Below are 24,275 nucleotides of genomic sequence, written 5' to 3'. Positions count from 1 at the left end.
TTCTAGCTGTGAGACATTGGGCAAGTCATTTAACCGCTCATTTTCTACTCTATACAATGAGAATTGTAATATCTGCCCTGTGATCTCATAAGGCTGTGTGGAGGATCAGATAGGTTTGGGGATGACAGATGAAAAACATTAGTATTTTCAGCATCACCCATCAGTGCTTCCTCATTATCTAGTCCTGACTCCTTCATGGTGTCACCTTGCCCATCTGCATATTTTTTCTTTCATTTCAAGTTTTAAAAGGGAGTCCATGAGCACACCTGTTAGACTAACACTGAAAAGGTAAAAGAGAAGGAAGACCCCTTTTGGTGACTGATGACATCCCCACTTGACTCTGAAAGCTTTGACAGCACAGATCTTGGTTGTCATTTTGCTTTGTTTTGTTCATCAGGAGCCTGATAGACCCTCAATATTTGTTTGTTGAATGAATAAACATAACTCTTGACCCCCCAGTGTTGGCTCGTGGAATCAAAGAGCCATCCTGCTCTGCGCCAAAGCAGAAATAGCACTTATCCTCAGACACTGGAGAGTATAGCATTTCAACAACTCTTTTTGCATAATTCAGAAATTAACCAGAGTGGAGGGAGATAGGTGATTATAGCAAACTAAATATTAAATTGAAATAAGTAAAGACTGAATTCCAGTTGTTTTGCCTGTTTGAAGAGAAGTGAAGCCTTGAAAATCATCCTTAACTTCCCTTCAAGTAGATTGACCTGGAGAAATAAGGTAGGAATAGCAACCTGCTCTCATCTCCTTTAAAAAAAAAAAGCACCCCCACCCAACCTCCATGGACTTAACAATTCACTGCCTGCCAGCAGTTAAAAATAAGCCACTGGTATTTACTGTCAAGGAGTTAGCCTGGCCAGAAAATGACTTTTAAACTGTCAGAAGTATGCTCAAATGAGTTTTGTTTGTTTGTTTGATTGTTTGTTTGTTCGAAAAATGGCCAAGAGATGCTTCTATGATCCTGTCCATGCTTGCTCCTGTAGAATTAGTAGAAGGTAACATGCAACTCTTAACAGGGTTTCTCCTTAACTAATAGCCATAGACTCCTAAGAAAAGGGTCCTCGGTCATGTGCAGAATGACCTCACCCCCAACCTGATTTCCAGGTGACCAGTTATTACCAGGTGGTTATTGACCTCCCTCTAAGACATGTACTAGCTGCTGAGGGCCCAAACTGTGTTCTTTCCATGGTCAGATGGGGCCTCTTCCTGTTAGAATGTGGACTGGAGCCGAGATAAAAGAACTTTTTCCATCTAAACTGGTTGCGGGTTAATGATGCCAAGGCCAAGGAGGAAATGCTCAAGTCAAGAATGGCACAGTATTCTTAGGCAGGTTTTGATGTTACTCAACCCTGAACAACACCGACGCATGTCAGGGCTTTCTGGGGATTTTTTGAAAATTGCTTTAACATCAGCTTCAATGAAAATAAAGGATTTTCAGGTATTTACCTGGACCAAGAGGATACATTTCCAAAGCTTCTGGGACATCCTTATGCAGAGAAACAGGAAAGTCATTTTAATCTGGTATTTGTCAGCAATTGAACAAAACACCTAAACAAATCCTTGGAAATCCCCACCAGTGCCTGAAAGAACTGCTTTACCAAAAAAAAAAAAAAAAAAAAAGCATTCAAACCATAAGACAGATATGTTCACCTAGAGAAAAACAAGCCTTGACTTTCTCCTAAGGATACAGTGGGACTTTGGCATATCATATCTGGAAAGAAAATTCTATACCTTTTACTGCCTGTTTTCCTTTCCCAGCTACTCACTCCTTTATCTTGTACAATTTATCTTTTGTTCCTCTTTTTTGTAGCTGACCTTTCAAAGGTCATGGAACCCGTAATCTGGAAACCAAGGTTACTTCTTAGTCTTTAGCTTCCCCTTGTATGTAGCATGAATGCCATTGACCATTCTTCCCTTCCTGAAACCCATTCCCTTTACTTCTGTGAGGTTTTTTAAAAAAAGGTTTCCTGATTTCCCACCTTATCCATCTCCACCCATTTCTTACTTTTCAAACCTACCATCGCTTCCTGTATTAGTCCGCTCAGGCTGCCAAAACAAAATACCATAGACTGAGTGGCTTAAACAATAGAAATTTATTTCTCACAGCTTTGGAGGCTGAGAAGTCCAAGATTAAGGTGCTGGCTGGTTCTGTTCTTGGTGAGAGCTCTCTTCCTGGTGTGCAGACAGCTGCCTTCTCACTGTATCCTCCCATGACCTCTTCTTTGTGGCTGTGTGGAGAGAAAGAGAGAAAGAGAGAGAAATCTTTCTCTTCCTCTTCTTATAAAGTTACCAGTCCTATCAGATTAGGGCCTCATCCTTATGACCTCAGTTAACTTTAATTTTCTTCTAAAGAGCCTTCTACAAATATAGTCACATATTGGGAGTTAGGCTTCAATATATGAACTGGAGGGGGGGGGACACAATTCAGTCCATGGCAATCTGCTCCTGGTCCCCAAAATTCATGTTCCCCTCACATGCAAAATACATTCACTCCACTCCACTACCCCCAAAGGCTTAACCCATTCCAGCGTCAACTCTAGAGTCTAAAATCGGAAGTCTCATCCAAATCAGATATGGGTGAGACTGGACCTCAGATCATCCTGAGGCGGAATTCCTCACCAGCTGCGAACCTGTGAAATCAGACACGTTGTGTGTGTCCAAAATATAATGGTGATACAGACATACGTTAAATATTCCCATCTCAAAAGGGAGAAACCAGAAGAAAGAGAGAGGTGATGGGTTCCAAGCAAGTCTAAAACCTAACAAGGCAAACTCCATGAGATCTTGAGGCTCAAGAGTGATCCTCTTTGGTTCTGCCCTACAGGCCCACTGGGGTGGCAGAGCCACCCCCATGACTCTGTGGGATGGCCCTGTCCCTTTGGCCCCATGGGGTGCCACCCCCTCACCTGTCCGGGAGGGCCTCCCCTATGTGGCTCTGTGCCCAGGCCAAGCCCTCTTTAGCCAAGTAGGAAGCAGCTCTTCCTACTTGGGGCAGAGGTGGGAGTGGGAGCCCTATGATCTCTAAATCATCTTGGGGGTCTTTCTTCCCTTTTCTTGTTTATTCCATTCTCTACAAAGGTGGAAGCTTTCTTTATAGCTGTCCTCTTCTCTTTCTGAGCTATCACTGAAATCGCCTTTAACATCCGCATTTCTACCAAGCGTCCCCTTCTTGGCAATCACGCCTTTCCTAGCATGCACCTCAGAACTCTTCCAGCCTTCGATCAGTACCCAGTTCCAAAGCCACTTTCATGGTTTTAGTTATTCGTTACAGCAGCACCCAATTCTTAGTCCCTAAATTAGTCTGAGTGGGCTGCCATAACAAAATACCATAGTCTGAGTGCCTTAAACAAGAGAAGTTTATTTCTCTCAGCATGCTGGAGGCTGAGAAGTCCAAGGCCAAGGTGTCAATTGGGTGCCTGATGCAGACTCTCTTCCTGACTTGCAGACAGCTGCCTTTTCGTGTTCTCGTATGATCCCTTCTTTGTGTGCACTGTGCGGGCTTGGGGGGTGGGGTGTGCGCTCTTCCTCTTCTCATAAAGCCAGGAATCCTATCAGATTAGGGCCCCACCCTTCTGACTTCTTTTAACCTTAATCACCTCCTAAAGGCCCCATCTCCAAATACAGAGAAAGTGGGGTCTAGGGCTTAACATATGAATTTGGAGAAGAGGGGGCACAATTTAGTCCCAAACACTTCTTGCAGAATCCTATTGATAGCTGCTTAGGGCCACTTCCAACCATATACGCCTCTCACCCTTACCTGAGTTCTTGGGAATTGTGTTAAAATGAGTATCTGATGATGGCACTCTGCTGCTTCAGCAACATTCCCCAGCCCTGGCTTTTACCAATCAGCAAGATGCAGATTTTATGTCTGAAATGTACATGACAGGATGGCCTCACTCCTACTTCTCTCCCATGCCTGAGTTTAAACTCCTATAATTTTCTGAATATTTGTGGAGCTCTCCCTCTTCCATGCATTTGCTCAAGATTTTCCTTCAGCCTAGAGTGTTCTCCCCCTCTTCCCACTCTCCTTCCCCTGCCCTTTCCCTAAATGTCTGCTGCCTCCTCACTCTCTATTCCCCAATACTGCCTGCTTCTAAATCATTTTTGGATCCTCCTCTCCACCTGGATCCCTGCCTCCTTTGAATCCGCAGAGCACTGCCTATTCCTCTCTTCTGTACTCACCTCATCCTCATCGCTCCCTCCATCCTGGGTCTGGGTGTCCCTCTGGAATCATGGTGCCTCTCCTTTACCACCTGCTCAGCAGTGGGTCTTTCTGTCCAATTCCAAATCATCTAAGAGCCCTTTGCACACAGTAGGTTCTCAATACAAAATCTTAAAGGGGGCATATATGAGGTTGTATGTAATAGCCAAAAGTTAAAATAGTATCTCCGCTTTCTAAATTCGCTCTCATTCTTTTCATGAGGAGTTATGTAAACTGTGCTCATAAAGATGGAATTACAGAAGAAAATGGTTTACTCCCCGTGGATATCTTAAATAAATTATTCAGACCTGAATGTAACCAGCAGTCTTTTATTATCTGCTGTAAAAATATTTCAGTGATTGATCTGACAGTTATCAGGTGAAAAAAAAAATCCCACGTTAGTTTTAGATAACATGTGGTTTCATCTGTAAAAATACTGCTCAGGCCAGACACTGGCTGAGCCTCCACTGCACAAGCGCTGTCACTGATGGGCATGGTATTCCCCTGTGATTACTTTAGGTTCCTGGTGGTGACATGGACAAGTCCAGACCATTAGAATTCTGAGATTTTACTGGTGACTTATAAATTATAGTTTATCATTAAATAGAATAAAGAGAGGGGTGCCTGGGTGGCTCAGTAGGTTGGGTGTCTGCCTTTGGCTCAGGTCATGATTCCAGGGTCCTGGGATGGAGCCCCACATAGGGCTCCCTGCTCAGCCGGGAGCCTGCTTCTCCCTACCTCTGCCTGCTGCTTCCCCTTCTTATTCCCTCTCTGTCTCTCTGTCTCTCTCTCTCTCGTGAGTGGCATGCGTGCTCTGTCAAATGAATAAATAAAATCTTAAAAAAAAAGAATAAAGAGAAGAAAAAAATAGCACAGGCAGCCAGTTAATTCAGTACACAAGACATTGATTGAGTGCCTATTGTATGCTGGGTATTGAGATATAAGACAGAGTGTGTGTGTGTGTGTGTGTGTGTAACATAATCCTTGCTATTGAGAAGCTATAGAGTAGGGTCATAATTGATCTTGGTGAATCAAACTGTACCATAAGACATTGCATATAGCAGAAGAAAGGAGAAGAAAGCATGGGTATATTTTAGGAGTTTCCAAATTAATGGGAGAAGACATAAATGTATATGTACATTTAAATATGGTTTATAGCAACAGAAAAGCATGCATGCACGTAACTAGTCAAATTGTCCTAAAGCACGACTCCTAATTGTTCAGACCTGTGAAGCCTAGGGAAATCACATTGTCATTTAAGCAAAAACTACAGACTTGAAGCTTGATACTCAGGCAGCCCCGATGCTAGTCCTGTGAATGCTTTCCTTCTCTGTGGGCTGCTAAAAGCCACACCTAGTAGTTCTACTCTGGAAATAAATACCCCTATCTTACTACTTCAGAAGAATGCTCCTCCCATACCTTCCTTCTCAGATTGATTGGCTTAATTCCTTTGGAAGAGTCCTCTGGATTCCTTCTTCTTTCAAGGAAGCTTATGTGTCTTGGAGTGGGCTAACACCAAGGTTAAGTTTTGATTTCCCCATTCATTCCAGAAATTCTAGTGATTCCCAACTAGGTATCACAGATACAGCCCAGCGTTTGCAGACTTCGTTGGAAAGAAGGCAATTAAACAGTTCCAGTACAGCAAGATTAGGGCTATGATGGAGAAATACAGCATGACCGAGAATTTATCTTGGAGTTAAAAATTTTCAGTGGCCTATTTGTTGCCTGGGTGAGTACTGGGGATGGAGTGAGGAGAGTTGAAGATAAACTAAGACAGGAGCTACAAAGAGACTATCTCTGGACTTTGTTAGTTGCCGTTGGGTATCTAAAATATAGCCATAGGTTACAGAATGTTGCTGTTCAAAGAAGGTGCCCATATATCCACTTTTAGAATTTATGTGGTGCTTTTATGTTAGGAGGCATCTGCCCCCTTTTAAAATAGAGGTTTCTGTTGGGTTGTTTGGAATTTGAAAAGTATTTTCTCGAAGAAATGTCAGAAATTATGACCAGGTCCCCCAGTCTGGCTAGCCCAAAAGGCTGTTATATGCATAATGTACTTGATATAAAGTACCAGCTTTTTGGTTTGAGAGATCTTAGAAACTGTCTATGTTGCTGCAGGAAAATGTTCAGAATTCCGTGTTGGAATCTAAGCAAGAGAGTTTTTTTCCTCTGTAGCCTCCATGGGGACAACAAGATTTCCTTTTTACTCACCCCCCTTTTTACTATGCAACATGAAGAGAAATTCTACCAGGTTCAGGGCCAAGGGACTTGGGATTGGTGCTCTAGGAGAGGAGGGGCTGGCCGGTGGGGAAAAGTGTGTATGCATGATTGTTGATGGTTGAAGGAGGTTCTCAGCAGTATTTTAAGTGCTTTACATGTATTATCTCATCAGATTGTTACAACACATCCAGGAGATGCTACCATCGTGATTCCTGTAAGATGCTGGTATGTTCCAGGACTCAGACCTTGGACTTCCGCTCTGTCTGAACTCCCTTGTCCAGTCCCATGGCTTTACGTATCATCTGTGTTATCCCCCTCCCCGCTAAACTCTAGACTCAGCATTAACTGCTCATCACTGAGATGAATGATAGGAATCTTCTCCTTAAATGTCCCAATATGAACTTCCATAGTCTTCTCCATCTTTGTAAATGGCAGCTTCTAGGTGCTTCTAGGTGCTCAGGTCAACAACACTGTGGCATTATCCTAGAATCTTACCCTGCTCCATATCCAGTCCATCAGCAAATGCTTCCAGATAGATAAAAACTATCTGGAATCCTTTTGCCTCTCGCTATTTCAGTTGCTACCTCTCTGGTGCCTACCACCATTATCTCCTTCCTGAATTCCTAGCAGTAGATTCCTAATTGGTCCCCTCCTTCTGTCCTTGCTCTCTTGGTCTACTCTCCAAAGAGTGGCCAGAGAAATTATTTTAAAACATAAGTCAGTTCATGAACTCCTTTATTCAAAATCCTTGGAGTAAAAAGTCAAGTCCTCTCCTAGGCCTTGTACTACCAAGAGGAGTACGTGTCCTGGCCTCCTGCTTTCCCTCTGGATGCATTTCCCACCACCCTCCCTTCCTCACCATACTTCAGCTACAGAAGCCTCCCAGCTGTTCCCCAAACACACCAAGCTCCTCTGGCTGTGGGCCTTTTTCCCCTTCCCTGCTGGCCTCTTTACCTGATCGGTCCTTCTTCTAGATACCAACATGGCTCACCCACTTCCTTCTTTCTCAGAGACAGAGTCCTGACATCTCTCCATAAAATATATGAAAGAACAAGTGGCCTATGCTAATCATGCTACCCAGGTTTTAGGAGACTGGAGGAGTCCTCTGAAGGGTATCTGTGCCTGATGGTGTGGCGGGTCACAGCACCAGGAGGGAGGGGAACAAAGACTGAGCTAAGCAAGTTGCAGACAGACTTCATTCTCCCCCATGTCCATGTCAAGGCCAAACCATCTTAAAGTGGATCATTACACTTTTTTTTTCCCCCCTCATGTGATGTACTTCCCATGTCCTTTTTTAAATACCCATACACTGAGTACATGTTTATTTTACTTTTATTTTTATTTTATTTTGAGGGAGAGAGAGAGCACACACATGTGGGCCCAAGCCGTCGGGGAGGGGCAGAGGGAGAGGGAGAGAGAGAATCTCAAGCAGGCTCCACACCCAGCACGGAGCCCTCCATGCCCCAATCCCATGCCCCTGAGATCATGACCTGAGCCAAAATCAACAGTCCGTCGCTTAACCGACTGAGCCACCCAGGTGTCCCCCACTGAGTACATTTTTAGTGTTTTATGTCTAGCATTTGAAGTAATTGTACATTATAAGTGAAAAGACTACCAAGGTTCTGTTTGGAAGAAGAGAAAACCCAGTTTTAAGAAGTGTTAAGAAATGGAGGAGATGAGAAAGTACAGGAACTGGTGGAGAGAAGGAAAATGAAGAATTGTCTGGGTTGGTGAAACAAATATTTTTGGGCATCTGCTCTGTGACAGACGCTGTCACCCAAAAGGCAGAACTATTAGGTAGCTATAAAAAGAGACAAACAGCAATGGCTTCTCAAAAAGCTACACTAGCCTAAAATAATGTCACTCATCTTTCCTACTCCCCCTGTACTGAGTTAGGCTTTAGGGATCCGGTGGGGTCTTTGACCATCTTAATAAGAAGCTTTGACATCTTAATGAGAAGCTTCAGTTTTGTTGGCTGTTTTCCAGTTAAACATGTGGAGTGATGCTGGGATTCGCTAGAAGAGCAGGAAGTTGAAGGGACCCTAGTGTTCTCCCCTAATGTAAAGAGGCTTCCAATGCCGTGCTGGAATGCTTGGCACGCCCCTCAGACTGTTCTAGTTGTACTGGGCAGGAGTCTGCAGGTCACAGTGGTGAAGCTGCCATTTGATTATCATGGTGTCTGCCATGATGATTTCTGCTCATTAAAGGTACAAGGGTTTCCATCTGCTCTTTTGGAGAAGTAGAGAGATGATTTACATCCTCCTCCCACTTCATTTCTTTTTTTTCTTTTTGTACTTTTAAGTTTTTATTTGAATTCCAATTAGTTCCTACTTCATTTCAAGCATGGCCTTTGGCGTCGGGCCACGTAGAGCAATGTAGAGCAATGTAGAGCAAAGGTGGCCACCAGTTCTTAGAAGGTATATATATAAAGTGATTAATCCACTACCTGTGTCTTCCACTGACTCAGTCTCTCTCCCTAAACCTTCTGTTGGTCTCCCCCAGAAACCTTACTGCCAACGCAGGTTCTATCCTCTATCCTCCATGAGCCTGGCCCCTGATCTGTGGCTGGCAGAGTGAGAGATGGGGTGAATTGGCCCCTCAAAATAAATGGTCCCACTTGCAGCAGGCCCAAAGGACTTTAATGAAGGTTTTGGTTTGGTTTTTTCCTAAGCTAGAATCTGGGTCAGCTCTGTCTTGTAAACAACACATGGCACCAGAAGTGGGGGACTAATTTTGGATCCTCCTGACTTGTGAGTTTCTGACAATGTGGAGGACACAGGCCAGCCTGTGTTGGCTTCTCCAGTTGGGGCCCTTGGTTGAACAGACTGAGGGCAGGCAGCTGCTCCTGGAAAGGAGAAGAGATGCTCTAGGGTGCAATGCGGAAGTCCAATCAGCATTTGCTCCTGTAGGAACCTAATAGATACTGTGCCTGTAAGTTTGAAAGAGGGAGAGGGGAGAAAGAATGAACATTTTCAGCCAGAAAATATAAAAAGGGAAGGATTTTAAAAAGTGAACCGAAGCCATCAGGGCTATGACTTACTTTCAGATCAAGAGTGAACTGGTAAATGTGCCAGCAATGAATGATAAGGAAAGAGAGGGTGGGAACACACAACTTGGATTTAACACAGCAGGAGACAATGGAAATCTGAGACTCAGGAAGTCACTCACTTGAGAAAGTGGTAATCAAAGGTGAACAAAGCTCTGGGACATCTATTAGGAGAGAGAGGTTGGTGGTGGGGGAGAGGGACAGAATGAATGGGAGAATAGTGATAGCTCTGGGTGGGTGGAGGCTGGGGTGTTATATTCCATTAGTCTTGCCAGCACAGAAGATCAGGAGCCCTGCTGGGTGCCAGCCATTACCGGAAGAAGCAAGAATGCTCAACATATGGGAGGAGATGTAACAATGTCAATAAATGGGTTCCGTTTGCCAAATGTTGTAAATAACAACGCATGTGCAGAGAGGCAAGCGGAGGGGAGGCACTGGGCAGCCCTCCCAGGGTGGAAGATGCATGGCTGGTGTTGGGGGGCCTCTAACAGGGGGGAGAACTTTTCTGTGAAGCACCCTGGAGCCTGGTTGAGCACTGTGGCATTTTTAGCTAAGTTGGAGAAGTGTGCCGAAGGGAAAGAGAATGGCAAGTGACACTTTTAAGTCTGAAGCAGGGAACATGTATTAGCAAGCTAAATACACAGGCTGAGAAACTCCAGCAAAGTCCTAATTCTTGCTCTTAAAGTCACGTGAGACCCTGGGCCTAACCCAAAATACGCCTTCCTTGGAGAGTAAGCAATTATCTGAGAACACGTAAGTAGTCAAAGGTGCAACCAACCATACGATTAACAAGTGCAAGCCAGTGGTCCTAGCAAAGGCTAGCGTTTCCTGAGTGATTATAGCTGCTGCCTCTGGCCTAAATTCTTCACCAGGATGATCTCACTTGAACCTCTCAATAGCCTTCTTCCCCTCCCCCGCCATCCCCCTCCTCCCCGCCCCAAAGAGAGAGAGACAAACCAAGAAACAGACTCTTAACTATAGAGAACAAACTGATGGTCACCAGAGGAGAGGTGGATGGGAGGATGGGGGAAATAGGGGATGGGGATTACAGAGTGCACTTACTATAATTAAAAAAAACAATGAAAAAAAAAAAGAAACTCTCAATAGTCCTGATTTATAACTCTGGAAACTGAGGCTTTGTGAGTGAAACTAACTTGCCTAAAATCATCAAGTAAAATGGCTGTGGAAGGAGGATTCAGACCTAGACCCTAGAGCCCAGCCACCACCACCAGTCAGCAATGGGTGGAGAGCTGGGATTTGAATCTGGGTTTGTCTGACTTCTGAGTTCTTGCATTTCTTACCATAGAAGCACAAACTCTTCTGAAGACCTGAAAAATGGAATGCTCACCAAAAATTTGGGCATTTGGGAGTGGAGGAAGGGTGTATTTAATCCATATAATAACCCTATGAAGTTGGTGCCCTTATGGTCTCCGTACTGCTCAGTAACATGTCCGAGGTCGCACAGCTAGAAAGTAGCAATGCCAGGATTCAGACCTGAAAGACCCAACTCCAAAGCCCACACTTCACTTTCCTCTATACTCTGTGCCTTGCTGTGACTGATGACTCCAGGAACGAGGAGAAGATGTCATGTGAGAGACAGTTACAGAATTGCTCTGTTGAGGACTAAGATGGCCAATACTAAAAATTGTTAACATTTATTGAGCACTCACAGTGTGTCCTAGTCATTGTTCTAAATGCTTTATTTGTGTTAGCTATGAAATCCTCAGACCAGTCCTGTTCCCTACTGTTAAAGAAGAAAAATTCACCTAAGTAATTTGAAGATCTAATTGGCTTTATTAAGTGATTCATGAATTGGGCAGTATCCCATCCAACAAGTAGAGGGGAGCTGCGAAGAGTTATACAACATGGAGGGTGGGACAAGAAAGTTATCAGCCACAGGAAAGATAGGATTGTTTCAGGCAAGATCACCTTCCCCTTCCTGGAAGGCAGGAGGGTCTTATCAAGTGGATGGCCATATCTTCCTTTGGTGGTGGTGGTGGGGGGGAATGGAGAGGGCCCATGTGACAGGTTACCATTGCTGCTGATCAGAAAATTCCTGACTACCTGGTTAAGACCTCATTTGGGGGGGAGGTTGAAACTACAATTAGCTTAGTATTAAGCCCGCGTTTGGTGACTTGGCCTTGCCATAAGGGATGCCAGTTCAGGCGCTTGGTTTTCTTCTTCTTCTTTTTTTTTTTTTAAAGATTTTATTTATTTATTTGAGAGAGAGAGAATGAGAGAGAGCAAGCACATGAGAGGGGGGAGGGTCAGAGGGAGAAGCAGACTCCCTGCCGAGCGGGGAGCCCGATGCGGGACTCGATCCAGGGATTCCAGGATCATGACCTGAGCCGAAGGCAGTCGCTTAACCAACTGAGCCACCCTGGCGCCCCCTTGGTTTTCTTCTTAATGCTACTTTATGGGTAAGGAAATTGAACACAGAGAAATTAAGTAACTTTCCAAGGTCAGGCAGCTAGTATGTTGGGAAGCTGAGAATCACATTCAGAACTTGAACTCCATTCAATTCAAGAAAGGCGACCTTCCAAGGATAGGGTCCTATTGAGCAGCTCCTGGGGATATCCAGGTGGGGAAGACCCAGCCACAGCCCCTGCCCTCAACACCGGTGAGGGCGGGGGGGGGGGGGAGATTAAGAAAAGCACAAGGAGCAGCAAAATGAAGTGTCTTGAGAGGTGGGACAAACATGTGACAATGGGGTCAGCCAGGGATGATCTCATCTCGGTGCAGTGCGGCTCAGAGTGGGGTCTGAAGGCAGTGGCCCCAGAAATGACTTCAGGGTGAGTGGCGTGTTGCTAGGAGGGGCTGGGGGTGGCAGGAGCAAAGCTCAGAAGTGAGGAAAGCTCAAGGAAGTTGGTCAGGGCCACCCAGCCATCTGTCAATGTCATACGAAAGGAGCGGTCAATAATTGCTTGATGCTGTTGTTATTACTGAGAGAGCCGGAACTTGGGGCTGAGACTAGGGAGAATTTTCCTTCTCGGCCCTAGTGAGAAAGGAGGTACATTTGGACAGGAAGACCGTCGTCTTCTTGTAGGGGTCCTGGTTTGCTGGGCCAAAGAACGGTTTTTACTGAATTTGATAGATCTTAGGGAGTTACGGAAGATTTTTAATGTGGAGGTGACATGGTCTTTTAGCTGTATTTGAGGGAAAAAAGTAGCATATTGTATGCAGGGCTCTGAAATAAGGCTATTTCTCTCTCTTCCTCATTCTTTGCCCTATTGCATTAAAAAGAGCTTACAATCAAGCAGATCATCCTCTGCTAATCTTATCAGAGAGAGTGCTACCTGCCTCCTTGGCCTCCTAATGAGTTCTGAGCAGCTTTCTAACCCTCCCCCTCCCCCTCTAAGCAGGCTTTCAGTCTGCCTTTACTTTCTTTCTTAGAAGGTCTGAACAACTCTGACCCTTCTTGGCTGGATTTTCTCAGAGGTGGGGTGCCCCATCTCTCCCTCTGTGCTCTAGATCCTTTTCACTGTGTTTCTCCCCAGTCCTCTGAAAGCAGAAGGTGAAAGATGACAGGATAAATCTGACTTTAGCTACCATAGCAACCTTCACCTGCTTTGCTGCTCACTTTTGAAGTGTTACCCTCCTGTGAAAAGTTATTTTGCATATAATTGCTAGGCTCATCCAGAGGCTTGGGGCTTTCTTTAAACTGCTTCTGATAGCAATAATGAAAGGATGGTCTTGTGCCTCCACCCTGGGCTCAAGAATACAGAGTCCACAATGGTGCACGCTCATGGTTGCTCATTCCCCTTTCATTCTTCCTGTTCTTAAAAAAACACGCAGTAAGAAATGGTGAATCTGTGGCGATGTTATACAGGCTGATTTGAGCTGCCATTTACAAATGGCTCAGGTTTAAATACTTAAATCAAGTTCTATGAAATGTTTAGATTACTATCCAGTTATAAAGACTGCCTGATCTCTTCACTTGACCCCAGGAACCTCTCTCTCCATCACTTCTGTTGTGTACTGTGCTCCCAGTGGCTGAGCCGTAGGCTCCACATTAGAGTTCCCTTGCCCTCTGGCTTGCGATTGGGTCTGGCCAATGGAAGGTGCCAGCAGGTCATAGAAAGAGTGCAAGATGGGGATATTTATCCCTCTAGTTCCCTCTTTGTGGTGCCACCGTGGATTGCTATACCCCTCAACCAAAGGTCTGTCAGGCTATTGCTAGCCCAGGGTTTTGAAATATCTTTTGTGGTTTCCTTATCCCCTGCCCACACTTCTGCAAACAGCTGCATTATTAAACTCTTTTCAAATGATCCAGTTTGAGTATGCCATCTGTTTCCTACTGGGACCTTGACTAATACAATGACCAAAGCTCTTCTCCTTTGGATGGTATGTTCTAATTATTGCTTATTTTATCTAATAAACTTGGGGTTCATTGTGGGTCATTCTTTGTAGAAATAGATTTTCCTGTCGTGAAGAACAACCTCCTCAGTCCTCCCACGCTTCATAAAAGATGGTGTTTTCTCTACTTGCCTCTTCTCTTGCAACAAGTCTGTTTGAAACGTGTTTTCTTGATGATGTCAGTTAGTATTGTGGGAGTAGAATACAAATGCCCTATCTGCTTGTTCCATCTGACCCTGAGTAAATTTGAGATTCTTCTTTCCCTTTTTATTTTGCCCATTGGAAGAATGTTCAGGATTTGCAATCTTCCTGGGAGACCGTGGGCATTAAAACCCTGCATGCACATTATTCTGGTCAAGTTTGTAGACCCATCACTTCTATAGATTCCAGTACAAAAGGAGATGATGAAATGACTCCTCCTCCTCCCCAATTTCATCAAAATTCCTGAGAAGCTGCTTCCTTGGGAAACTGAATTAATTGAATTATTTTCCTGTGGGTGCTTAAGGTAGAACAGTGGTGCCAGAAGGTGTCCTAAAGGGAGCCATGACTGAGGAATATGGATAATTTCCTTTGAAAACCATGAGTGGAAAACTGTATGTTCCTGATTCTTTCAGGACTGATCCCAAATGGTATCAAGAATAGCATGAAGTTCACGCAACTCAGCAGGTGTGAAAATTCTGCCACCGAATTAAATAGGTCCCATTATATTTCAGAAAGAGCTCTAATGGGTTTCTACGGAGCAGAGCCTAAGAATATCATGTCTCTCCTTTGTATGTCAGGATGGCTCGGATGGTTTGTTGTTACTAATATTATACTTCAGTCTCCCTTTAAGATGGACAAAAATGATCAAAAGGCCTGGTGTATCCCTAAGAAGGTCTAGATATTAAAATACCAAAAGGGCATCAAAAAGACCTACCCATTAGGCCAGACCAAAAATGATAGCTGAGGATATGATTTAATTTAAAATGATTATTGTTGTTCATATAAAAGTTTTCTTCTTTGTCCCAGCTATCACTAAAGGATCAATTTTAGAGCCAAAGGGATTTTAAACACTGTAAAACTTAAGAGTTTTCTATTCTTTGAAAGTTTGAACTGGATTCATTTAACCTTATATTCAACTTAAAAAAAAAATAGCTGTAGACATTTCTTCTCTATTAATGCAACATTGCATTCTTAGTTGTTATCCTTACTAGTCAATTTGGCATTGTCATATTTAAGTTCCTCCAAACCAACAAACCTCCCATAATCCCTTGACTTGTTTTTCAGTCAAAATTGAACTTAAAGTCAAAGTGAATTATTCATTAATCATTTCCAGCTATCCTCTTTCCTTATTTATCCTGCTTAGATGGCCATAGCATGGAATTGAGGTATTTTTTTTCCTGTTTATTGCTCTTATTGCAAAAAGTCTTACATTCCTGTTCTTCATTTAAAAAGCAGACAAGTTAAATCTTTAACATTCTTGTCTAAGGAAAAAGAAACCCAGTGTAAGTTGCTTTTTTTTAAGTCTAGCTCATTTCCCCCCCTTTGTGGATCATTATTTACTGTTTAAAAAATTCTTACTTTCTGGTTTGAGTAACCTGGAAAATGAAAACTATAGGCAGATATGAGTATCAAATTAAAGATTTCAACACTGGAGAAAGCTTTTGTTTAAAGGTTATAAATCTCCCTTTCTTGAGCATCGTTAAACCCAGAGAGAAATAGTAACCTCTTTTGTGTATTTTTTTCTAAACATGGAAAGATAAAACTCCCCAGGTGAGAAGAGACCATAACAGAAATGCCAGCCAGCCAGCCCCCTAGTCCTTGGATTCTCTCTGGGACCATTCCGCTGGATGTTTGTCACCTGCTCTGTGGAGCTTACTCAGTGGCTGTCACCGATATAAGTTGCTCACTAAGACATGAGGCAGGACATTTCTGTTTCAACCTGAATTGTTGAAAGATCCATGGCACCTTTCATTAAACTGTATTCTTTCTCCTTGGTTTGACTTCTTTCTTAGCACCATATACAAACATTCTATTTCCTCTTTCAGAAGTTGAAGGCAACTATGACTTCACTCAAGACTCCCTTCCTCTGCTTTCCTAGGCTATGTCTTCCCATGCCCCTGTTTTTCAGATGACATGACTTTTGGCCCCTGGATAAGCCTAAATAATGTCCTTAGAAAGACTTCTAGTTTTTCTGTAGTGAGTGGTACTCAGAATTGACTGTGATGTTCTCTCCATGTTGAGGGGACTCAAGATAGATTACTACCACCCTAGCCCTTCCAAGGTGGTGTTAGCCTTTTTATAGGACACACCTCACACTATTAATGGGATGATTTTACTTGGTAGTGAAGCTAGTATAAATATGAGTATCTCCGTGGAGGTTTACAATCTGGTTTTTGTTTTTATATTTTTTTGTTTTGTTTTGTTTGCCATGGCTCTCTGCTGTTCTCATGGGATTATTTGTAATTACCCCTCCTTTTATATCCAGACTTATATAAGACTTTCTTTTTTTTTTAAAGATTTTATTTATTTTTTAGAGAGAGAGAGAGAGAGAGAGAGAGAGAGCGCAAGTAGGGGGAGGGGCAGAGGGAGAGGGAGAAGCAGGCTCCCCGCTGAGCAGGGAGCCCAGCACCCCAACACTTTCTAGACCAGAAACCCTATGAGCAAATGCATGGCTTCCCATTTGCATGAGATATACCGTATTCCCCGAAAGGTGGAATTTTTTTAGAATTCTGAATTCAGAAATCTGAATCTCATGCATATTGATAACACTGTGACAATAATGATATCCAACAGAATCAGATGCCTCTATGAAGTCCCTTCTCCTGGGTTTAAGTGTACCAAATAAATGTTTGCAGGGAATGAAAAGTAGGGGTTTTGGAAAGCTTAAATCCTTGTGTAGAAACCCAGCAATACATTATTCTTGTTTATCGAGGGAGAATTTATTCCCTTATCTGTGCAATAAACATTTATTCATTTGCTCATTCTTTGATCTATAGGCATCTTTAAGTTTCAGGTGACTAGTCTTCATAGTAGGAGCTGTACCATCTTCAAGTCTTTTAATGTTTAATAAGTGCTATAAGGTTATCTGAGGATCTTGGATAAAATCATTTTCACATTATAGCAAAATAGTGAAATAGTTGAAAAATCTTCCTGTCTTCAAGCTTCCTCCTTCATTAAAATGAGTCAAATTCAAGCATTTATATTCTCATTGCTACTAACTTTGTAGGATTATAACCATTATGTGTTGTTAGTGGTGTTTGGGAGGGACAGGATTGTTTGTTTTCTTTTCTTTTTCTTTTTTTTTTTTTTTAAAGATTTTATTTATTTATTTGAGAGAGAGAGAGTGAGAGAGCACAAGAGGGGGGAGCGGGAGAGGGAGAAGCAGGCTCCCCGCAGAGCAGGGAGCCCGATGTGGGACTCGATCCCGGGACCCTGGGGTCATGACCTGAGCCGAAGGCAGATGCTTAACCAACTGAGCCACCCAGGCGCCCAGGATTGTTTGTTTTCTATTTGAATTGCTCCCTTTTGTGTTACAGTCATCATTGCCTCCTACTGGAGTCACCAGCCACACTCCTACCAAATATTGGAGCAGCAGCTCTATTCGTTTCTCATTTTAATGATATGGGCTTAACCCTCATGGACATTCACGTGTTCACACACTTAACAGTAGGGATGGCAACCACCTCCATAGGGCCAGGTTCCTCTGCTATTGCCTTGCTCTGGATGAGCCAAGAAGGAGTAATAAATAGCTTTAATTCACATATTATTTTGGAGGCTTCCAAAGACATTCGTGTGCTTCATCTCGTTTGACGGTCATACTTGACCATAAGATAGACAAAGTCGTGTTCTTTCTCCATTTTGCTGATGTGAAGACCACAGTCCAGAAGGCACGCAACATTGAGAAGGAGTGGAGCCTAAGTGTCCCTGTGGGGCCCCTGCCAGCATCTCATAAAGATGTGTCTTCTCTGCATGTGAAGAAGTTTTGAGGTTCTTCCAGGGGACCCTTTATATTTTAATAGTGAATAAGGTTTTCCTTTACCAGATGCACATGGTGATGGAAATTTATGCTTTCTAAATATCAAATAACAGAAGAATGGTTAAATAAATTATGACAGATCCATATACTGGGATACTATGTGTCTATTAAAATTAGTGTTTTCAAAGAATGTATAATGGTACAGGGAACTGCTCTTGATTTTATCAATGTTTTGAGAAAGAATTGGGATACGAAACAGCAGGATCCCAGTTTTTTTCAGAAATTATATGTGTGAAAAAGCACTAGAACTAAATATACCAAAACATTAGTACAATTTTCTCCAGATAGTAGGATTGTGGTTTGCTTTTATTTTCTTTTTAAAATACCTTTCTGAATTTTTCAGTTCTTTTCTTCAGTGAACTTGTATAATTAAAAAACATCAATGTTATTTTAATTACACACTGCAGATTTTTCATTTTAGCTAGAGGAATCCTTTGAGTGGTTCTTGCTATCTTCCATTTATAAAATTCCATTTTATAAATCTAACCTTAACATCGAAGTGAGTAGGTTGTTTTCGGTATTAGTGGATACATTTGAAGTAAGTATCATTCATGTATATATTTTAAGTTGACTACTATAACTCATTTGCTTGTCTGTTATTTTTTGAACATGACTCCTTTTTACATAATTCATTAATTCCGTCAAACATCATTTTGAGGCCTTTCTATATGAACCAGGCTGAAGATACACCGATGAAGACAGGTCAGTGTCTCTTCTCAAGAGACACCTAGACTAGTAAAGCAGTAAGCACAGTGCAGGATGATCCATGGGAGAAGGCTGTGCAGGGCGCTCAAAGCGGGCAGAGGAAGGAGGCCATGTTCACGGGCCAAGGGGGAGGTTGGGAAACCTTCCCAGAAGAGGTGCCTCTTGAGCTGAAGGCAGCTCTTCTCTTTCGGATGACCAACCTCAGACTTAGAAGTAAGAATCATACATGTAAAGGCAATGGTTGCTTCAAAGTTGTTTTACAACAGTTCAGAGTTTTGAAATGAATTTAAAAAGATAAACGAGTTCTTTGGGGCTCTCTAGGACCTTCACATTTCTTTTTAGGAGTTCTTTTGGTCTTCAGAGCTTCCCTTTCTTTCTCTTTGCTTGCGTTTACTAAAGGTTAGTGGTAATACCAAAGCATAATAATCTTGCTCTGAGATTATCATAATGTCGTGTTTTTACAGCATTTTATATTACTTATCCTTTTATGTACTGGTTAATGCTGATGTTGATCAGTTCTTCCATTTCTCTTTCATTGCCCCACCTCTTCCTCCTCTGCAGAGGAAGGGAGGCAGAGATGTTTTTGTTCTCCTTTTATAAAGATAAACTGAGTCATCGAATGATCGATTGACTTCTTCAGATTACGAGCTGACTCAGTAATGGGACTGGAAAGAGAAATCAGGGTTCCTTTGTACAAAGCTCTGACTTCTAAAATATTTCTCCATATAAGTAGAATAGGTTGTTTGCCAAAAATGCATCCACCTTTTAAATCTTTACTGCAAGTAATGAGCTTAAAATAAAGTCTCTTGAAGATAATCGTATTGTTACAGCTTAGAACAGAAGTTAAGGCTATTTGAGTAGATTAAAATGAGCCCCGAGTAAGGCTTAATATTCCATCTATTTAATTAATTAGTTCAGCAATGGATTTTTATTTCCTTCGGAAAAAGAGTAATTGAAACATTCTCAGAAAACATTTAGGAACATTTTGGGATCAGTTTTGATTAATTTAAAATTTTTAAATAAGAGGGACAGGATTAAAAATAAAATCAGTATTGACACATAATAGCTATACTTCATGCTACTGGATGATTCTGACTTCATTATTAAGAGGTTTCCTAAAGGGGCTCCTGGTTGGCTCAGTTGGTTAAGCGACTGCCTTCGGCTCAGGTCATGATCCTGGAGTCCTGGGATCGAGTCGCGCATCAGGCTCCCTGTTCTGCGGGGAGTCTGCTTCTCCCCCTGACCCTCCCCACTCTCATGCTCTCTCTCTCATTCTTTCTCTCTCAAATAAATAAATAAAATCTTTAAAAAAAAAAAAAGAGGTTTCCTATAATCCATTGATGAAAATTATACTATTTTAATGCTCTTAGTAATTATTCTTACTATTAAAGTAATTAGTACTCTAATAATAAATGATGGTTATTATGCATATTACAGTAAATATTTGAAACAACAGTATAAATATGAATATGAAGGAAAACAAATACAAGTATTGCATTCAAATATTTGTAATTACAAATATTCATATATTTTGGATTAATTACAGAATAAAACAAAGTTTGAAAGCTGTACTATATTTTTATTTAAAATAAATACTTTGGGACACCTGGGTGGCTTAGTTGGTTAAGCGTCTGCTTTCGGCTCAGGTCATGATCCCAGGGTCCTGGGATCGAGCCCTGGATTGGGCTCCCTGCTCTGCGGGGAGGCTGCTTCTCCCTCTGCCTGCAGCTCCCCCTGCTTGTGCTCTCTCTCTCTCTGTCAAATAAATAAATAAAATCTTTAAAAAAATTAAAAAATCAAATCAAATAAATACTTTGTTGATATAAATATAGCAAATGTATTAATTGGAATTTTAAGAACTTTAAAATACAGGAATGGTTCTGTTATATTTTATGTGGAATAACATTTTTATTTACCACAACTACAATGATCTGCTTTTAGAGTTATTACCTCACATTTTTAAATTTTTGGCTCCTGTCCCAACCAGACCCAAGATTTTATATGAAATGCATTATTTATATTACCATCAAGTGATGCTTATCAGGTTCCCACTTGGGCTTTGTTTCTAGGAAAAATAGAAACAGAAATACATAACCTCATCACCTGAATGATATATTCAGAGTTCAAGAGAGATATACACGGGAACCCCTACTTGTCTGGGGATCAGAATTTGGGTCTAACAAATGTCATGAGGGCAGAGAGATATTCTGTGGCACCCACCCATCTGTCCTGTACTCGGCAATGCTGGGACTGGGGAAATGGAACTTACTGAAGATGACCCAGCGGCCACATTAGAGGTTTCTCTTGGTCTCACTTGTGTACCCATGGACAAATTATCTCACCTTCAGGGCTTCTAATTACTGAGCATGACAGGCATGAAAATAGATACAAAAGAAAAAGGTAGATACTGTCCTCAAAGTATGTGGGGAGACTGATAAAATCTATTGCAATGTATCAGTATCAAAAAATGATAAAACTCTCCAACTGGCTGCAGCTGGGTAGAATTTTGAAATGTTGGAGTGAAGAAATAATAGAATGAATACAGCTAGGTAAGATGAATACTAGAAAGTTCTGTGATGTGGGCAATGAGGAAAGGGAATCTGTATCTATATACTGTGGATTAGCCAAGATAGTACTTATTTTCAAAATCCAGGATTCACAAATTACTTAGAGTAATCATGCCAGGCAGAAGGCACAGGGGTGTGTGTGTGTGTGTGTGTGTGTGTGTGTCTTCATTATGGATAAACCATTAACTATTAGAGTTACCACAATGAGGATTCGGGTGGTGATGAAGTAGATTGTACTTCCTGAAATACAGACTTGTACTGATTTTGTCCTGTTTCATTTCTGTGGTCCAGGGAAGTGAGCTGTGGTGCCAAACTCTCTGGATTTGAATTCTGGTCCTGCCATTTTATCATTGACATAGTAAAAGTTACTTCCTTGCTTTGTTCTTCAGTTTTTCCATCTGTAAAATGGGGATAACATTGGTACCAATCTCACAGACTATTGTGAAAATTTAATAGGTTAGTTGATGCATGTTGATCATTTGGAACAGTCCCTGGAACTCGATAAAGGACAGGCATTAGTAGTAGTGGTGGTGGGAGTGGTATATAATTCATCCTCTAACTCGTCAAAGCCTTTCCTGAGTCTGTTTGATTTTCATAAGGAAGCAAAGGCTCATATAACTTTCCCGGGTCCCATATCTAGCAAATGCTGGGCAGCTGAGCTAGAGCCCCCAGCCTCCAATTCATATCTTGGTTAAGTGGGGTTTTTTGACCATAGAGCTGACTGGATTGTTGCCTGGAGGCAGAGCTGGATGGGAAATAGTGACTCAGAGATCAAGGGGGTAATGTGAACTTTCTGGGTCTTCCCCCTTCTCATAGTCCCTGCTTCTAATCACACTCCCCTGCGCTGCCCCACACACTCCAGAACCGTGGCCTTAGAACCAAGTGTGAAGGAATCAATGTCTACTCTAACACGCGTCCGTCTTTGTGTCCTCAGGAATGAGGGGAGAATCTTACTTCATTGGAATGAGGAGCCTGGGGCAGCAGGGGCACATCCCAGAGGATGGAGGACTTTTCTTGCTCTGCTGCATAGACAGAGACTGGGCTGTAACTCGGTGTTTTGCAGAGGAAGCCTTTCAAGCAATCACTGACTTCAACGACCTCCCCAACTCATTGTTTGCGTGCAACGTTCACCAGTCAGTGTTTGAAGGAGAAGAGAGCAAGGTAATGAGCCTTTTTTGCTCCAAAATCATGGGGAGATGTGGCATTATCCCAAAATATTTCCATGGCTTATTTGTGATTGATGTTTTGAAGTTTTGGAAAATGTGTTGTTGGCTCTATTCTTGGCATGCATAGCAGGAGGAGAAAAACTTCTCTGTTATCAACTAACTGTGACAAGGTTGTGGATGTTGAATTAGATCTCATCCTCAGAGACTCACTGGCCTATCTAACAGAGCAAGTGGTATTAGGAATAGCGATTGCAGGAGATACTCCTTGGGCTAGGAAGCAGATGTTGTTTAAAAAAGTTTTATTTTTTCCTATTCTGCCAAAACCATGATTTGCCTTTCTCAAAATGGTGCAAGCTCTCTTGTACCCCTACCCCTCATGCAGTTTGGCGAATGTTCCAAACATAGCTGTGAGCGGAGTCCCACAGGTGTTATTAGAAAGGTAAGTTGGCCGGTCATCTGAGTCTTGCTTTGCTCAGTGACACCACACAGGGTGGAATTGTTAAGTGTGTGGTAAGAATTTGAGGAAAAGTTGTTGATTTGAAATGATTGGGCAATGAGGTTGTCTGTGTACAAGTATTTTCCAGAAAATGAAGTTTCTCATTTTAAGAAACAAACTTGATTCAATGTAAGTATTCTTGGAAATCAGAGTTAAATATTCTGCTGGGAGATCTTTTTAAATGCATTATTTTAGATTTCTCTGACCTTTTTAGTGGGGTCTCTGAATAGATCAAAGCTTCCCTGTGATGTGGATTTCTAATTGCAAACACCCACTATTATAGTATATTATAAAACATGGGCAACATCTTTTGGGGGGAAGGGCCTTTTTTCCTAACCTAAAGTATATGCCTCTGTGTGAGATGTAAGAGTAGGATTTATGATTGTCATTTCACAAACTTGGGCTGATTTTGCCAATTGCTGAACGTTCCAAACTCCTTTGCCTGAAAACGATTACTGGAAGTCTTTTTTTTTTTTTTTTACCTGGATTTTATTGGTTTTGTAAGCAATTCTGATAGCCTGGAGGATTAGGAATTATAAAGATAATTTTATATTGATATTACTTTGGAGTTGAACATTAAAAAGATAGGCTAAAAATAGCTTGAAGTCCAAGGCCTTAGATGTGATTAGAACCTCCAGTGTTGTGATCCCGTGACTATTTGGAGTAAGAAAATGGCACATGATCTCTTTGAAAGAAACTGAGAATTTTGCTCTTGGATTATAACCAGTTTATAACACAGATTATAATTTACTCAGAGACAGTAATTTCCCCCCTGAAATCTGCCTGACATTAACTATGAAATAAGATTCTGTGTTTTCTCATTCTATCATCTGTTTATCTAAATTAATCAACAATTAGAAAGATTTTCCTTAGAGGCCAAAAGAGGATTTTGATTCTTTCCTGATTAAGTACTTCCTGGCAGATTGAAACAGTAAGACCTAGGGAGAGCTTATCCCATTCTGGAGTGCTGCTCAAGCATAACTGATCTACTGAACCAGGATTGGTTATATAGGAAGACAGAAGCTTGGGGAGAGTTCCCGCATCTATTCTGATACTCTGATCTGTGATTGAATCATGGATTACAGAATACTCTCATTTAATTTGTATACAAAGTTGGTACATTGCAGCTTGACCAAAGTATTTGGTTTTAAAATGACCTCGATAAAATATTGAGTTGAAATCAACAAGATGTAGTTCAATGGAGCCAGTTTCAAATTATTTAGACCACATTTTTATAGCCAAGGAGGTGAATTTTATAATTGGCCAATGTCTACATAATTAGACTTATTTTTTTATTTTTATTTTTTTTTTAAAGATTTTATTTATTTATTTATTTGAGAGAGAGAGAGAGTGAGAGAGCACAAGAGGGGGGAGCGGGAGAGGGAGGAGCAGACTCCCTGCTGAGCAGGGAGCCCGGTACGGGACTCAATCCAGGGACTCCAGGATCATGACCTGAGCCGAAGGCAGTCGCTTAACCAACTGAGCCAC

The 24,275-nt window shown here is 42.0% G+C and overlaps 1 protein-coding gene across 4 annotated transcripts in view; it reads left to right on the top strand.

Moving 5' to 3' along the window:
* The window catches only part of RCAN2 (regulator of calcineurin 2), a 266,517-nt gene that overhangs the window by 19,163 nt on the left and 223,079 nt on the right, over positions 1–24,275 (top strand). For all 4 annotated transcript variants that reach the window (XM_064597680.1, XM_064597678.1, XM_064597682.1 and 1 more), the window contains exon 2: positions 22,060–22,286. In XM_064597680.1, coding sequence (XP_064453750.1) covers positions 22,062–22,286 — 225 coding nt within the window. In that variant the 5' untranslated portion in view covers positions 22,060–22,061. The remainder of the gene's footprint in view (positions 1–22,059; positions 22,287–24,275) is intronic.

This window comes from Mirounga angustirostris, unplaced genomic scaffold (assembly GCF_029215605.1).
Source record: "Mirounga angustirostris isolate CCGP_5_RB_7025 unplaced genomic scaffold, mMirAng1.0.hap1 SCAF_8, whole genome shotgun sequence".
NCBI classification, from domain to species: domain Eukaryota; kingdom Metazoa; phylum Chordata; class Mammalia; order Carnivora; family Phocidae; genus Mirounga; species Mirounga angustirostris.
This window is presented reverse-complemented; position numbering and strand designations above follow the sequence as displayed.